Source organism: Solanum pennellii, chromosome 7 (assembly GCF_001406875.1).
Source record: "Solanum pennellii chromosome 7, SPENNV200".
Lineage (NCBI taxonomy): Eukaryota > Viridiplantae > Streptophyta > Magnoliopsida > Solanales > Solanaceae > Solanum > Solanum pennellii.
Window position 1 is genome coordinate 49,706,116 of NC_028643.1, and position 17,476 is coordinate 49,723,591.

The 17,476-nt window shown below is 35.2% G+C and overlaps 1 protein-coding gene and 2 pseudogenes across 1 annotated transcript; all 3 read right to left on the minus strand.

Annotated features, from left to right (window-relative positions):
• On the minus strand, positions 1–3,837 carry LOC107024336 (nudix hydrolase 20, chloroplastic-like). Its single transcript, XM_015225295.2, has 9 exons — positions 3,555–3,837; positions 3,414–3,478; positions 2,657–2,840; positions 2,460–2,540; positions 1,751–1,876; positions 1,222–1,301; positions 986–1,101; positions 667–787; positions 1–272 (listed from the first exon to the last, which is right to left on the minus strand). Exons 1-9 carry the CDS (start codon positions 3,813–3,815, stop codon positions 203–205), a joined length of 1,104 nt encoding a protein of 367 aa, XP_015080781.1. The 5' UTR covers positions 3,816–3,837; the 3' UTR covers positions 1–202.
• Positions 3,838–4,696: 859 nt separating this feature from the next.
• On the minus strand, positions 4,697–8,176 carry LOC107025047 (annotated as a pseudogene).
• A 911-nt stretch (positions 8,177–9,087) lies between these two features.
• On the minus strand, positions 9,088–11,795 carry LOC107025707 (annotated as a pseudogene).
• Between the last annotated feature and the right edge of the window lie 5,681 nt (positions 11,796–17,476).

Here is a 17,476-nt window from a genome sequence, read left to right on the forward strand (position 1 = left end):
TAGGAAATTTAATTTTTTTTTTTTCATTTATGAGTATTCCATCAAATTGTATACTGAATTTGTGCAAGACATTAGTTATGAAATACTTCCTATTGTACTTGTGTATGAAATAATGCATTTTTTAAAAAGTAAATAAATTGTTTCCTTGTGTGGTGTTCTCTTCTACCTCAAGTGCAACCATCAATATAATTTACAATTATACTTAGGAGCAATGTCCACTTCTCAAACTCTGCAGTAGCTTCAGGTACCCAAACACTTCTGGTCTGATGTGCCTGGTATTATTTCAAATGGAAATGTGGTATTAGAATCAGAGGGAACCACGACGAGATCATAAATTATGCATATAGAGGGAGAACAACAAGATGGAATCATGATAGGTAATTGTTTCAATAGTTGAATTTCTCCAGAGATTTCAGTCAATAACCACTAGATAGTCGCGAATATGGTCTAACAGAAATGTAACTTTGAGTTTGTGAATAAAAAGAAACAGCTAACTTTGTTAATTCAGAACTGGTTTAGATAGTTTAGATCCTTGTTACAAAAAGAATGTTGCTTTAAACTTCATGACTGAGTGGTGTTTAATGTGGCAGGACAGAAATATATAGATCGAATAAATGGCTTAGAAGTTGAGTGGAAATGTTAAAGTAAATGGTATGATATTCTTACCCATGCCGGAAAAGGAAATCAGTAATGACAAGATTGCAGTTTGCTTTGAAGAACGATGTGTTTCGGATGATATTTGCAACTTTTGTGACTGGGACCAATTGAAAGCTTTCTACCTCCCCATCTGTCACAGAACACAAAAGAACAGAGATTGATTAAACTTGTGTGAACATCTGAAATAAGTAGATAGAAGCCAATGCTTGTACCACATGAAGACCAATATCAGAAACACAGCATTTTAAATAGCTTAACGGAGAAACTAAATACATCTAAAAGGTTTGGTTTAGTGGTTGGATACAGATAGAAAATTTAGTAGGCTTACCCTCGTTATGAGGAATGAAGCTGTCAGGAAGCTTAAGATCATAACAAAAGAGGACATCTCTCTTCATCCTATACCCTTCTATGTCAATGTAGGACACAGCTCCAACTGGCCTAGCTCTGATCATGACAAGAAATGGAGAAGTATGAAGAAACATTTATACCATATAAAACATCAAAGCAGATAGTCGAGAGCCCTAGATTGATGGTTATTGTTTCAAAATGGAGAATTGATCTTACGTATGGGAAATAGATCTTGGTATCCCTGCCTCCTCTTCACATTCCTTAATAAGATTTTCTCCACAAGAAATATCATGTGGCTGCAGGCAAAACCACATAAATGAACATTAATCAACCAAGAAACCATCATGTTTACGCAATATTGACTACTATACTACAAGTATGTTCCGCACCAAAGAACTGCTCCACAAAAAATAGTTGGTAGGTTTCTTTGATAAGGAATGAACAAAATGCAGTTTATGAAGTGCAAAAGAATTTTCAACTGAAGCATGTTTAGATCCAAGGGAAGGGAGTGACTAAATCCGTAATACCAGTAAGGATACAGGTATNCTCCACAAAAAATAGTTGGTAGGTTTCTTTGATAAGGAATGAACAAAATGCAGTTTATGAAGTGGCAAAAGAATTTTCAACTGAAGCATGTTTAGATCCAAGGGAAGGGAGTGACTAAATCCGTAATACCAGTAAGGATACAGGTATATATATAATGATAATCTGTGATAAACCATTAACCTTGAAGGGTGATACATACCAATCCCCCAGCGACTAAATGATCAAGCATTCCAGGATAGGTGGCTTTTTGTTCACTTCTCTTTCCTAGCCATAGATATTCCTGCCCATCTTTCTCAAGATAGCCATTCATATGAACTCCATACGCCTGTTATCAACAAAGCGTCATAAAAATTCATAGGCCTCTAGAAAGAAATGTTTGGATGACCTCTGGAAAGAAATGCTAGGGCTTATAATCGAGGGGTCTCAATTGTCTCTACTTATAAACAGAGATCAAATGATGGGAAAATGTGTTATTACTGTAAAAACCAACCTAGACATCAACTCAAGAAGTTCAAAGGATTTCAGAACTGGAAAACTCAAAGTGATATAGTTGATTAATGACCTTATCTCGACGTTCCAGACAAAATAAAAATAAGAACTGCTAGAAAACTCCCTCACTTACCACCATGAACATACGATAAAGAGAGCGAAAAGTCACATGATAAGAATTATTAACGGGTTCGGTACCTCGTCAGAAAAGAAAAAAGGCCTTCTTAAGCTATCAAACTAACACTAAGTAGTTAGTATGTATCCATCATAAGCTGAGAAAACAAGCCCATTATCACATTCATAGAAGTGGTCATATCAAAACAAAGGCAAAATCTATTTAGAAAGATTTTTATGATTTATAGCCACATATTATGAAGAGATGATGTAATTAGTTTAAGTGGAAAAACTGAATAGCACACCTTTATCCCAAAGTACGGTGCAGCAGCTCGTTCCAGTGAAAAAAATATTTGTTCCCCAAAAGCTGAAGCAACCGGAAACAACTACCCGTGATCAACAAAGCATAGATGTTATCATGGAGGAAACACGCGTTAGTATTAGGACTTTAAGCTAAAAGATTTCAGAAGTTGCAAATTTATAGACAAATGGTTTGAAGTACCTCATTTCTTATGCCGGGGATCAGTTCGCCCAAAGACTTAACGACATTGGCTACAGCTTTGGTTCGATCGTTAGGTGTACTCAGGTTTGGATGTAAAGTGCAGTAACATTCAAAATGACTACCATAGGTATTATCTTGTGGGAAAATGAATACATTCTGAAATGGCTTCAGAAAATCAGCAAACCTAAATAAACCAAATATATTTACCTTCTCATCAAACAAAACACAAAATTTTAAATCACTAAGAATATCTATCTGATGCAAAGATAAACCAAATTTTATTGACAAAATACACAAACATACCTTCAAACTTGGCCACATCTAGCAAGTCAGCACTTTCAACTTTGAGAGAGTATACATCTAGACACCTCAACTTACAACTTACAAAATGATCACCTAGACACCTCCATAATTTATGTATCACATCAATACCAGGTGTCCACGAGACACAATGGGGATGAGTTGGAGTATTTTAGTTGTCATTGAGACCATGTTGAGGTGACTAGACGTGCATCCTCAAAGTTAGAGTGTTTACTTGCCAACCGAGACCAAGTTTGAGTGCATGCTTATCTATTATGCAAATTCTATTTTGAATGGGCAATGTTATTCATAAAAAAGAACTTTTTCCAAAATCTTTTTTTTAAAAAAATTTCACAATGAAACATGACCAAACACTGAACGATTTTTTTTTTAGTTAAAAAGAGAAAAGAAAGGTGCATTATGAACCTAAGAAAATCAAGGAAAAATTGAAAATTACCGATGGTGAACGTAGCCAATTATTTGGTCCTCAATCACGAAAGGCATGAACTCACATTGCTTCTCCTGTTAAAACTTGTTATTTTTCATCAATAAAAAAGTACAAGGCTCTATGAAGAGTGAAAAAGAGTGTGGGGAATACCAAATCGCGATTACAGAGCTTGATTTTATCGAAAAAACCAGAGAGGGCAGAGTCATCATTTTGAGGAGATTCCGGTACTCGGAAAACGTCGTCCCAGGTGAAGCTATTGCCGGCGGAAATGGAAAATGAACGCAAGTGTCGCCGGCGCCGGGAAGGGCAAAATGGGGATTTAAGGCTCAAAATGGTAGGGGCAATTGGGGTATAACAAATAAAATTAGGGAGCCTGTGAGAAACGGAGCGATACAAGTAATTGCAACTCATTTTTTCAATAATAATTCACCATTGAAATGCCACTATCTTATACTCCACTTCTAAAATAATTTGATCCGAAATTAATTTGACTAATTTTATAATTTGCAATTAATACTTTTCTACTCAAAAAACTTCAAAAAGAGTCGAGAGTGGAAATTTATTTGAACTATCGAATTTATTTAGTTTCTTACTTATATTATTGAGAGTATGAGTTTCTTAGCTAAAACACATCTCGATTAATTTATGATGATTGGACACTATTTCTTTGAAGAATAATGTCACATGGCATTTCCCAAATCTAAATTAATCAATATTAAGTCAAAAGTTAAAAATTAAAATAATCACCATATAAATTAATTTATTCCAATTGTGGCGTCCATCATCTTCCTCTTCCGACATGGTCTCATCTCTATCGTGGCATCGATATCTCCAACTTGAAAGGGAGAGTTAAAGGATTTTAGAGATGTTAATCAAAAATATATTTTAGCAAATAGAGTCGTTATATAAGTCAGATGATTGAAGATTGTATGGACAAACACGTCTAATACAAACAGTTTTAGACAAAGATTTGGTGTAATCAGCGTGTAGGTGTATTTTGCAAACTATTTGATAATAGTTCAAACTAAAAAACTCACTCTCAATAGTGGTTATAAGGTTATTGCACGTATGATAAGACCTTGTGGAAATAGGTAGTTGAAGTTGTTTATGTTACTCATTCTTGAATTTCCAAAAGTATATATAACAAGTGCAAAGGAAGGCTTGCTCTACTTGGAAATATTTCGAGTATGTTCCTATTAGACGACGACTTCACGATGCTTGTCAACACGTCTTTAAGTACTTTTTGATGATGTAGGCTTAGATGAATGGTCTATAGCATAGAAAATCTTGCATAATACTCAACCCCAAAAGTTAGCTCATGACGGTGGATTAACCTACCGTCAAACCATTTTCCAACTACTGTGGGACTTTTAAACCCACTCTAACAATATATTAACAACAGTATCAAAGATTCACTCAAAATGTTTACAACCATAATTTGATGATGAAAAAGTCAAAAGTGATCATCACAAGCTAAGAATGGATGATTCTGCTTTCTTGATCCAGGAAAGAAGAGTTTCTGCTAGAGAGCTTGTATCGCGAACCATTTTCTCTTACCTGCATGATCATCTTCTTGATTTAAGCATTTAATGATCCCACCCTGCAAGCAAAAGGAACTCATCATTCTAGAAGAGATCAAAGACGTTCAAAGTCGCGTAGGACTATATAATATATGATGGATTAGGGTGCTTCGTAAACATATACATAATGTATGTTTGATGTGTAGAGGTTGAACATACATTGTTTTCACCCCTTGGAAGGAATATACACACACTAAACAGTTAAACTTATTAGCAAGCAGTCATTTGAAATTGTATGTATCTTACAAGGTTTGTCGTGGATACGGACACTAAGGCAATCATTTCCCATGCTTTCTTGCTCTTCTTGAATTTCTTTGACGGATTTCGCTGCTGAAGTTCTGCAATTAAGCAACTCTATGGACTCCAAGTTGTAAACTTCTCCAATGTCTTTAGCGATTTCCTCAAGGTATATGCATCTTTTCAGAACTAGGCGTTGCAGTTTTGGAAAGTTAACACTACCAGCTTTCCAGCTCTTCACATTTGTCCTATCGATTAGGAGGTATTTAAGTTGATTGAAAATTTGTTCATCACTTAATCTCCATGCATCACCATCAAATCCATTGTCTTTGATTTTAAGCACTTGAAGGTTTGGCAACATAACGATATTCGCCATGTCTTCCCATGGTAAATAAGTACATCTTAAAGTTAACCTCACCAGAGATGTAGGCAAAACATACTTACTTGGCAGTGGGTGAGAGTATAATTTTCTTGAACATATGATCTTCAATATTTCAAGTTGAGTTAAACAGTAAAGGCTATTGAGCATCTGAGATATCGTATCTCTTCTGCATTCTTCCCAAGCTCCATGAAGTTTCAGCCTCTTTAGATTCGGAGTACGAGTGAACATTTCATTACTACAACAGGAAATACTTAAATCTGAAAGTACCTCAAGATTTTGTAACTTGGAACTACACCCTGTCGTATACATACTTGATGGAACAGGAAATGAAGAGATCTTTTTTACCTCAAGATGCCTCAAAAGTTTCATCTTCCAAATCTCCACTGGTAAATCAGAATATAGTCCAAAAATCAGATTCTGCAGATTGTAAAGCTCTGATACTGAACAATGAAGATCATCGCGACAGTTGAATTCAAGGTATCTGAGATGTAATAATTTTGTTATCTCAAGAGGGAAATCTTGAAATGTATAATGAAGGATTGCCAGCACTCTTAGAAGTTTGAAACGCGCCAAGAAAGGTATTTGTTTAGAAGGGCGCGGTGCATGTTTTAGTCCATTGAATAAGTACAATGTTCGGGTAAGACTAGATGTTGAATTCCAGCAATCACCTTGAGAAATACGTGAATGTGAACTGTAGCGATGAACATGAGGCTTACTAGCTGTATCAATGAATCTAGTGATAACATCATAAGTTCTTGTAACCTTCAAAAACTTCTCCTTCTCACCTTGTCTTAGAATCAAGTCGCGCACCAGATCATGAACCCCACATGTTATCAGCTCACCGTTAAATCTCCTCTTTCTAACCAATATCAAGTTCCTACTAATAAGATCCTCCAAACATTCTTTTCCAACTTGTTCCATACTTTTGAGCCTTTCATGTCTTAGAAAACCTTCAGCAACCCATAACTGGATTAGTCTCTCGGATGCAATCACAAAATCTTCCGGGAACACTCCTATAGAAAGGAAACATGCTTTTAAGTGATGAGGCAAGTAACTATAACTCATAGCAAGCACTCCAATACATTTATCTGGTTCACTAGCAACAATTTTACTAATAGTTTTGGCAACATCATCCCAACATTCTCGTGTTCTAGGCATTTTCGAGAGATGCCCTGCAACCACTAGAAGAGCTAAAGGTAGTCCTTGGCACTTTTGTGCTACTTGCTTTCCGATTTTCTCTAATTCACGGGAACAAACATCATGTTGTGAACCAAACACCTTGTCGTGAAGTAACTTCCAACTATTATCTGAGTTCAAGAGACTCATCTCATGAGGATTGCTATCAGGATCTGCATGCTCAGCAACCTCTTTGTGCCTACTTGTCAAGATAATGCGACTTCCGTTGTTATCATCTGGAAAAATTCTTGTCATAAGATCCCATATGCCTTTACTCCAAATATCATCCATGATAACAAGATACCTCCTATACTTTAACTTTTTGTATATCATATCCATCAGCTGATCATCACTACTTTCATTAATCTCATCTCCCACAGCCAACCAATAAGTCTCATTTTGGACCTCTTTTTTCAGCTGAAAAATACAGGAAAGAATGCACAGTAACAAATCTCTAGTTTGATACTCTTGAGATATTGTTACCCAAATACGGACGTCAAAGCGATTCCTGACTTCAGGATGATGATATACTTGTTTAGCTAAAGTAGTCTTACCTATCCCTCCCATGCCCACAATTGAGACAATTTCTCGACTAGACGGTGGTCCTGTTAGTCTTCTCATGACTTTCATCAAGTCATCTTCAAGACCTACGACAACATTTTCTAGATTCAGACTTGCAACACGTCTAGACGATGAATGACCTAGCAAGTAAACCCCCGATGACAGATCCTGATCATTTGTCACAAATCTCGTCATCCTCCTCTTCACAAAATCAATCTTTTCTACAAGGGGAGGCAAGTCATCGCATAAAGGCTGGCGTGGCAATCCAACTCTTGAGCAGTGCTCTAGTAGATTATATTCATGCATCTTTAGTTCAATCACATTCTCTACGTCGTTTACTGCAATTCTAATCACTCTTTCCAAATCTTCAAAATTTCCAAAGACTTGTCTTCTCATGTAAGTCTTCTCAAGAAAGTTTTGAAAATATTCAGCACTATAAGGAGAGATTCAATCATTTTTCTAGTATCACCGATTATCCAACGTGGTTTTTGTTGCATAAGTTGCTTCAAAGTTTGAATAAAAGAAACCGCATCTGCATAAGCCATTTCTCACACTAACTATAGTGAAAAAAAGACTACTTCACAAACTCAAAAAACTTTTTATTAGTGAAGTTTGATGTAAACACAACTAAACACTTCTTCAGATCGACCCCAACGACAGCCTGCAGACAAATCCAAATTGATCCTGCTGCTTTTTTCTCTTTTAGAAGTGTTAGAAAGCATAAATATGATCAAAGAAGATGAAAGATTGACGATAATTAGGGAGAAAAACTTCAGTTCTTGAAACTTGAAATGCAAGAAAATTATTACATGTACATTAACATGGATAAAGAGGAGATATTTCTTGGAGAAAAAGATATAACATTTCTTATTTCACAGTCAAAAATAATCATCTTCCCTTCATAGAAGTTACAGGACAAAAGTCACATTACAGTCCAAAGAAGTAGTCTTTTTTTATTAAACAAGTTCTAAGTAGTTGGCTGGTCCCTTTAGCTTCTTGTTCACATTTAGTTTATCATAAATAAATAAACACCCCATCCTTTTCTCAAAACTAATCGCATTTTTTTTTCTCTTCAACACAGTACATACACAATTGGGCAACTGCAAGGGACTTGAACTAGTTTGTAAACAAGAACTTCGATTATGCATAGGAATTGACTATTCATTTGAAACTGAGTTTCTACTGTAAATGGAAAACCATACTCGATTGAGTCGGCAACCTGATTGCTTTTTCTGTAGCGCTATACTATTTTCCTTCTCCTTTCATGGCACTATCAAGATTGTATTTATATACCGTAGTATTTCCCACAAGTTAAGGATGTGTTTCATACTGAATTAATCAGAGACTTATATGACATTAGACTCATGAGAAAGGGAAATGGAAATACTGAAAACTGCAGAGTGAAGTACAGAAGGCATATAATATGTACTCAATAATTGAGAATTATAACATAACGAACATGTTAATAAACCATCCAGTCAATCATAGCTAGCTTGCAAGAACATTAAAGAAACAAAGAACAACAACTAGCTGCATAACACAGGTAAAAGTTAGGTCCTTTAGTTATTGTTAAAAAAAAAAAACGAAAGAGACTAAAGTTGCTAACAAGTTACAAGTGACCTCCCCCTTTATAAGCTAACAAAGGTGATATATTGCTTCCCACGCACAGCGCATTCCTTTAACATGCATGATCAGCTCCTCTACTGAAATAAGAAGCATATCAATGAGTACTTTAAATGTGAAAATATCATGAGGCAATGTAAGAGAAGAAACAAGGTGCATAATTAGTGAGCAATAATTTAAGACAATTTGAGTCTGACCTACAATCATCTATGAGGAAACTAAGGCAATCATTCCCCATGCTCTCCTGCTCTTCTTGAATTTCATGCACGGAATTTGCTGCAGTTCTTCTGCAATGATACAACTCTATTGACTCCAAGGTATAAATTTCTCCAAAGTCTTAAGGGATTTCCTTCAGGTATATGCATGTTCTCAGAACTACGCGTTGCAGCATTGGGAAGTTAACAGTACCAGCTTTCCACTGCTTCAGATCATTTGTCCTGATTAGGAGGAACTTAAGTTGATTGAAAATCTCTCCATCATTTAATCTCCATACATCACCATAAAATCCATAGATTTTGATTTTAAGTACTTCGAGTTTTGGCAACTTCACTATATTTGCCTTGTCTTCCCGAGGTAAGTAAGTATAGCTTAAAGTCAAGCTCCTCAGAGATGTAGGTAAAGTATACTTACATGGGATTGGGAACAAGTATAGGTCTTTGCATCTGATCTTCAACTGTTCGAATCTTTTTAAACTGGCAAGGCTATTTAGGTGCTTAAACATCTTCTGATCACCCTGGCATTGCTTTTAACTTCCACGAAGTATAAGCGTCTTAAGATTTGGAACAGCGGAAAACAATTCAAAAGTAGAGCTAGACAATCTTAGACAGGAAAGTCCTTCCAACTTTTGCAGCTTATTTGATGGATTTTTAGGGAGAGAAATTGACTGCCTCACCTTAAGATGCCTTAAATGTTTCATTTGCCAAACTGTCTCATGTATAGTTGGAGAAATTATAACCTAGGCTTCCAACAATGAAGACCTGGAGATTATAAAGCTCAGACAACGAACCGTGAGGATCATCACAACTGCGTAATTGAAGGTATTTAAGATGTACTAATTTTGTTATCACAAGAGGCAAATCTTCAAATCCATACTGAACGACTGACAACACTCTTAGCAATTTGAAGCATGCCAAAAGAGGGACTTGTTTAGAACCTAATCCACGGAAGAAATGCATAGTGCGGGTGAGATCAATTGATGATGACTCCAACAAATCATTCTGATGAATGTTTGAATGAAAACTGTTACGACAAACATGATGCATCTTTGCTGAAGGATCTTTAGTAACCTGCAGAAACTTCTGTTGCTCAGCTTCTCTTAAAATCAAATCTCGAACTAGATCATGGACACCACATGCTATCCACTCACCATTAAATCTCCTGTTTCTAACCATTATCAGATTCCTGCTAACAAGATCCTCCAAATAATATCTTCCCGCTAATTCTTCCCATAGAAAACCCTCAGAAACCCATAAGTTGATCAATCTCTCTATGTTAACATCACTATCTTCCGGAAAGATTCCCGTATAGAGGAAACATGGTTTAAGATGATTAGGTAAGTAATTGTAACTCATAGCAAGCACTCCTAGACATTTATCTGATTCATTAGCAACAACTTTACTTACACTTTTGTCGACATCTTTCCAACTTTCTTGTGTTCTTTCAATTTTAGAAAGATGCCCCGCGACCACTAGAAGAGCTAAAGGTAGTCCTTGGCATTTTTGTGCTACTTGCTTCACAATATCCTCTAGTTCAGGAGGACAAACATGTACTACTCCGAACACCGTTCCATGAAGTAACTTCCAACTGTCATCTGAATTCAAGAGGCTAACCTCATGAGGTGGGGTGTCAGGGTCAGCATGCGTTGCCACGCCTTTGAGCCTACTTGTTAAAATGATTCGACTCCCATTGTTATCGTCAGGAAAAGTTCTCGACATAAGATCCCAGACGTCATTACTCCAAATATCATCCATGACAACAATATACCTTCGACCCTTTAACTTTTTGTATATCGTATCCATCAATTCATCATCAGTCCCATGTTTGATCTCATTAAAAATACAAGAAAGAACACCTAACAACAAATCTCTAGTTTGGTATTCTTGAGATATAGTCACCCAAACATGCACGTCAAAGCGATTCCTGTTTTTTGAGGATCATCATATGCCATTTTTGCAAGGGTTGTATTGCCTATCCCCCCATTCCCAAAATGGGGATAATCTCTCGAGTAGACATCGACCCTTTTAGTCGTCTAATTATTCTCATGAGATCATCTTCGAGACCAACGACAACACTTTCTGGATTAAGTTTTGCAACATATCCTGTTTGCAGATCCTCATTTGTAGTATTACTATAACCTTGAATCTCATTTGTACCAAAACTACTTCCCATCACATTCCTCGTCATATCTTCAATCTTTTCTACAAGTAGTGACAGAGTTTCACATAATACCTCTCTTGCATTTCCTTTTTCCAATTTGTTAATTTCATATATCTCTAGTTCAATCGCGTCCTCTGCTTCATTTATTGCACTTCTAATCTCCCGTTCCAACTCTTCAATTTTTCCACAGAGTCTATGTTCTCAAGAAAGTCTTGGAAATATTCAAGATTTTCAACGACAGAATCCACCATTTTTCTTGTTTCATCACTTAACCAATGTGGCTTTAGCTGCACGAGTTGCTTCAAAGTTTGTACAAGTGAAATCACAGCAACATAAGCCATGTCTCCTCTCACCAATTGTTGGACGAAAAAAACACGAATTAAGAGAAGATGAAAAGTAAGAGCTAATAGAGAGTTGTATACCTCATCAAACACATATCAAGATCGTAGCAAAATTGACTCTAACAAATGTAAAGCCAGCAAAAATCAAAATCAATGTTCTGCAGTTTGTTGTTAAAGAAGAGATCTAGAGAGAAATAATAAGATCAGACCTCCTAAATAAAAAAGAAAAGAAGCTGAAATATGAACTATGGATTCATAGTGGCTTAAAATTTTGTGTTCTTGGAACCTGAAAAAACAAGTTCAAGTGGTAGTTCAAATGGGATCTTTGCACATGCAATCTATGGCCTTGGAAGCAGCACTATACTCCCTCCATTTAAAAATAGAATGACCTAATTTGATTTGACACAGAATTTAAGAAAATAAAAATGACTTTTCAATCTTATGGTCCTTAATTAAATTTATATCAAGCGTATCAAAATGTCTCTTAATCTTGTGGCCTTAGATATGTCACGTGCAAAACTGAAACCAAAGTGTTGCTAAAAAAGGAAAATGGTCGTTCTTCTTTAAAAGAAAAAAGTAGTAAATTGGGAAAAGGAGGGAAAGATGCAAGTTTGAAAATGATGACTTAAGTCACTTTCATTTTTTTATAACAATAAATTCATTCAGTAATTACAAGGAAGTTTCTTATAAATCATCCCAAGCTTTTTAAGGCACTTATTAAACTCACTTTATTTGCTTATGTTGACATCTAAGTCTCAATATCACAAAATCACATAAAATAAACCCACCCAAGATCCAAAGTTTAACCCAATGATATCTTGATTATTTCCCTTAATGTTTTTTTCTAGCCAAGCAACCACTGATTGTTGATTTATTGGATCCCACAAAGGTGACCCGTCTTACTTTAACGTTGATGTTCTACCTTAATGGGACACCTCTCGATGAAAATGGTCATGGTACACATACTTCAAGCATTGCTGCTGGAAATTTCGTGTATGGGGCGAATGTTTTAGGTATGGCTAATGGCACAGCATTTGGCATGGCACACGTTGCTATGTATAAAGTCTGTTCCAGTAATGGATGTCATGAGACTGATGTATTGGCTGCGATAGATGCTGCAATCGAAGATGAGGTTGATGTACTATCGATTTCAATTAGCTCAAAGTTTAACCAATTTTGGTCAGGTGTTATTGCAGAAGGTGGATTTACTGCTATGCAAAAGAGGATTCTTTGTTAGCTGTTCAGCTGGCAATACAGGTCCACTACCAGGCACTGTAAACAATCGATATCCATGGCTTTTCACCGTTGGTGCAAGCACTACTGATAGAAAACAAAGAGCCACCGTACGTCTTGGTGATGGAAAAGAAATTTATGGGGAATCAGGATTCCAGCACAAAGACTTCTCCCAGACAATGTTACCCCTGATTAGAAAATGTAAGTGATGCATTTTGCAGCGCGGAGTCATTATAGATGTCAAAGGAAAAAAATGTATTATGTGAAGAATGCTGGTGATGCTGGAATGATACTGCGAACGATGAATTGTTCCAGCAGCACATATCAGCTATACAGATGGACTAAAGATCATATCGTACATGAATTCAACATCAATCCCTTAGCCACATTTTTATTCAGAGGAACCATATTTGAAGATGATATTTGATCGACAAGTCGCGAGCTTTTCAGGCAGAGGACCAAACAGGGCAAATCCTGGAATCTTAAAACCAGATATTGTTGCTCCAGGTGTTGATTTTCTTGCTGCTTGGCCAACTAAGTCTACTTTTAACATCGCGTCTGGCACGTGAATGTCTTGCCCTCATGTATCTGGAATTGCAACATTAGTAAAAAGTACATACTCCAGCTGCTATCAAATCAGCAATCATGACGACTGCTGATCTTGATGAGAACAGTGACTTGTTCGCTACTGGTGCAGGACATGTTAATCCGTTAAGAGCTAGTGATCGATCCAGGCTTAATCTATGACATCAAACCCCAGGATTATGTTCATCATCAAAAATTGATGAAGCAGAACTAAATTATGCTTCGTTTTCAATTGGACTTGGATTAGCAGCTCAAACATATACAAGAACAGTGACTAATGTTGGTGAAGCTGTCTTGTCCCCTACCTCGTAGAGATTGTTCCACCTCAAGGAGTTGATGTGATAGTTAACCCTCCTCTCTTGAATTTCTCCGAGTTTAACTAGAAGAAAAGATATCAAGTAACATTTAGCCGCAGATCAAGTAGTTCCACCACTAAATTTGTTCAAGGATACTTGAGATAATGTACATCATTCAAACACTTTGTTAGGAGTCCCATAGTTGTTACCTTCAAGTAGTGATCGATAAATTCATGAACTATTTTGGAAAGGACCTGTTCCTTCCGTACTGACATTTCTTTTCGCATAAGACACCATGCATGTGAGTTTGCACGGATCTCCTTTCAGTTTTCTATAACGAATTTCCTCCTTTTACAACCTCGGATATAGTGAGGGAATTATATTCCATAAGGACGTACGAGGGATTCTGTAGACTCAGTTATTTTCTTTCTTTTCATCTTAAAAATATTTCTGGTTTAGTATTCTATGTACGGGGATAACGAGTTTAACAAATTTAAATTTATTTATATTTCTACTTCATCTTATATTCTGTTAGGGCGGGAGAATAAAATCAAAAGATTTTCTACTCCACCAATTAAAATCTTCATCAAGTAAGTTTTGTTTTTCACGATTCAACGTATCTGGTTATTCTGTTGTATTGATTTTGTATTTTCAAACAAAATGGGAGAACCTAATGCTTTTTATTATAGAGCAAATTGTCACGATCTGAATCTACATCCTAGACGTGATTGACGCTCGAAAATCATTGTTGGTAATTCTCATCCTGATTGACTACAAGTGGAAGACTAACTCAATCATTTGAAAAACATCAAACTAAAAGAAATGTTTCATCAATAGTTTATTGAATGTCAAAACTGTCTGAGTATACTAATTAGGAAACATTTGTTTTAAGTAAAACATCTTAAACTAAAAGAACTCTCCAAAACTAACTCATAAACATTGAAGTCCTCCGGAAACAAGGAGGCCTCACTCAAAAGCTGACGATCGGATGGAGTGATTTCAACGAAATTCTTTTTGAAGATTCTAAGTACGTGAATCTGCATCATAAAAATATGCAGGTCGAATGACATCAGTATATTGAATGTGTAACGACTACAATAGATATACATATCTACTCAACTAAATGTAAAGAAATAAAGGAGTAAATTTATTTTAACTTTACAAAATACTTACTCATCTCTAAACTCAACATATTAAGCAATATGATAAAAATACACTTTTAATTCTACTTGTGAGATGTTCTTATCAAAAAGCATCACTATGATCAACGTGATGATATAACATCTCGCTCACACTACAAGAATTGTCATATACCTTGTAGAGATATAGAACATCTCAACTAAGTGTATCCACTAAAATTTCACAAGTCGTATTTAATAACATGGTTGTCTCTTCCCCGCCCTTCAATACATCTCTGATCTCACCCCATCATAACACCCCTACCCCACCTTCAACTCCTATAGTGTTTTCCTATGTTATACACAAACCATTTTTAGATAATACGTATGAAATATTTAAAAGTGATTTTAAAAATCCTTCATATCAAATAACACTCTCAAAATTGAAAATTCTTTTCGAGAAGTAGGAAAAAATAGGTCTAACGAGGATGACATGAGAAGAAGAGAGCAAACTATAGCCAAGAACAACTTGCCGAAACTCGAAAATCCTAGCAATTTATGGTCCGGCAAGTCATCCTTGGCTGCAACTTCACTCTCTACATCTTCATGCAAACCTCATAGACTAAACATTTTAGACTTGTCTATCAAATGATGTTGGCAGGGTGAGTATATATAGGCTAGGAAATTAAGTTAGTAGGTCCATTTAACATCAGCAAAAATAAAGGGATTCTTTTGAAAAACAATATAATTAAGAGATTTTCATAACAATGAAATGAGCGAAAATCATACAAGATAAGAGTTAAATTTCAGTAAAATAGAAAAGATTAGATATTTTTTTCTTATCTATTAAAGTTTTGGTAGGTAAAATGATTAAGTACATTTGCTTCTGAAAAAGGTAATAAGGCAGGAGCAAATCATAGACTTGCATTCTCAAAAAAATTGTATTGAAAATTTAAGAAATTATATATTAAGTGTATAGATAAAAAGTTATTTTATAAATATTAAATCGTGAACCTTATAAATTTTTTTCTCTTTTCCCCTAGGTGGAGCCAAATGGAGGTAATTATTGAGAAAATGATTCAATTGAACTTCCTTCGTTTAAATTTATATTATATTGTGCTAACAAAATAAAATATTTTTTTGATTTATTTTTATCTTTTGAAGTCACTTAACATAAGAAAAACTTCTAGTATATAATATTAAAGGGAAGTTCAAAGTTATAAAGGGCTCTTATTTAGGCTAATAAGGATTTTCATTTTAGGCACGTACAATTGATTGTGGTTATTTAAAAGTAACTATGTTGAACTTATATTATTTTTTTTTAACTGTCTAGAAAAAGTCAATCTTCTACTCTTAATGATATGTTGTTTTTTTTAGAAAAAAAAAAAATAATAATTGAGACTTCCACTAGAAATCAACAGGACAGTAATAATTAATTAAGAAAATAATAGTCAATGAGTCTACTTTTATTTAGCTAGGAATAGTAGTCTGAAAATGCTATGTGCCCAAAAAAAGAAATTGCTTACTCTATGCATGCAAAATCCTCCAATTATGTGCTCATAGGATGCAATTATTGTAACTCAAAACCTTCCAATTATGGTTTGATTAGTAGTGCTCTTAGTGTGTGGAGGGTCCCAATTAGTGATGGAGAAAAGAATGGCCATTGGTGAAAGGAATGTTTGAATTTGATAAAGTGAAAAAAAAAAAATAGAATCAAATCTTTGAGAAAAGAGGTTTCTTTTTTTCCTTTTGGTTCCATTTTTTAATGTTATATTTTTAAATAAAATGGCATGCTTTTTGTATTTTGATTTGTCAAAGTCAATAAATAATTTTTAAGTGATACTCCCTCTATTCTTTTTATTAATTGAAATTTTGGAATATTTTTTCATTGTGCAAATTGTTCAAAAACTTAACATCTTGTTTGGATGGTTGTTACCTGTTGCAGTGTGTTATATTGTTGATGTAAATATAATTTTAATTTTGATTGTTATTTAAATTTTATTGTATCGTATGATATCGTTGGACATTCTTTATACCAGTCTCCTTACTTCAAATGGTCAATACTAATCTCACTGGAAAGACAGGTTCATAATCTTCATTACATCAAACCACTTTCAAGCATCAGTTGTTATCAAGAAGAGACCAAAACCAATTTCTGGTCTCACTGGAAAAGAATCTCTTCAAGCTAATTAACCTGGAATCCTTCGATATGACAAAGGAGAAACAAGAGGTAATTCAAACTAATGCTAGAGCTATACGTTTGATGTACTGTGCAGTTAGCAGAGCAGAGCAGTATACGACAAAATCTCTAATTATGAAACTAAAAAAAAAAAAAGTGGGACAAACCTGAAGTAACTTATGAAGTGACCAGCAATGTGAAAGAAGCACGAATCAATTCACTGGTAAATTAATATGAACTGTTCAGAATGCCAGATGAACGAGAATGTAGAAAACAATGTTCTCAAGATTTAGCAAAATCATTTGCGAACTCAAAATCTCTGGGAATGATATACTCAAATAGACTACAAGTTATGGGAAACTAAAGCTGCTATTCTTGAAGATCG

Bases quoted from the DNA above. Each gene is read 5' to 3' on its own strand.
- LOC107024336 (XM_015225295.2), bottom strand. From the start codon at position 3,815: ATGAGTTGCAATTACTTGTATCGCTCCGTTTCTCACAGGCTCCCTAAT. The intron at 1,302-1,750 runs GTATGTATCACC...TTTTGCCTGCAG, and splicing joins ATTTAGTCGCTGGGGGATTG to CCACATGATATTTCTTGTGG. The intron at 788-985 runs GTAAGCCTACTA...GTTCTGTGACAG, and splicing joins CTTCATTCCTCATAACGAGG to ATGGGGAGGTAGAAAGCTTT.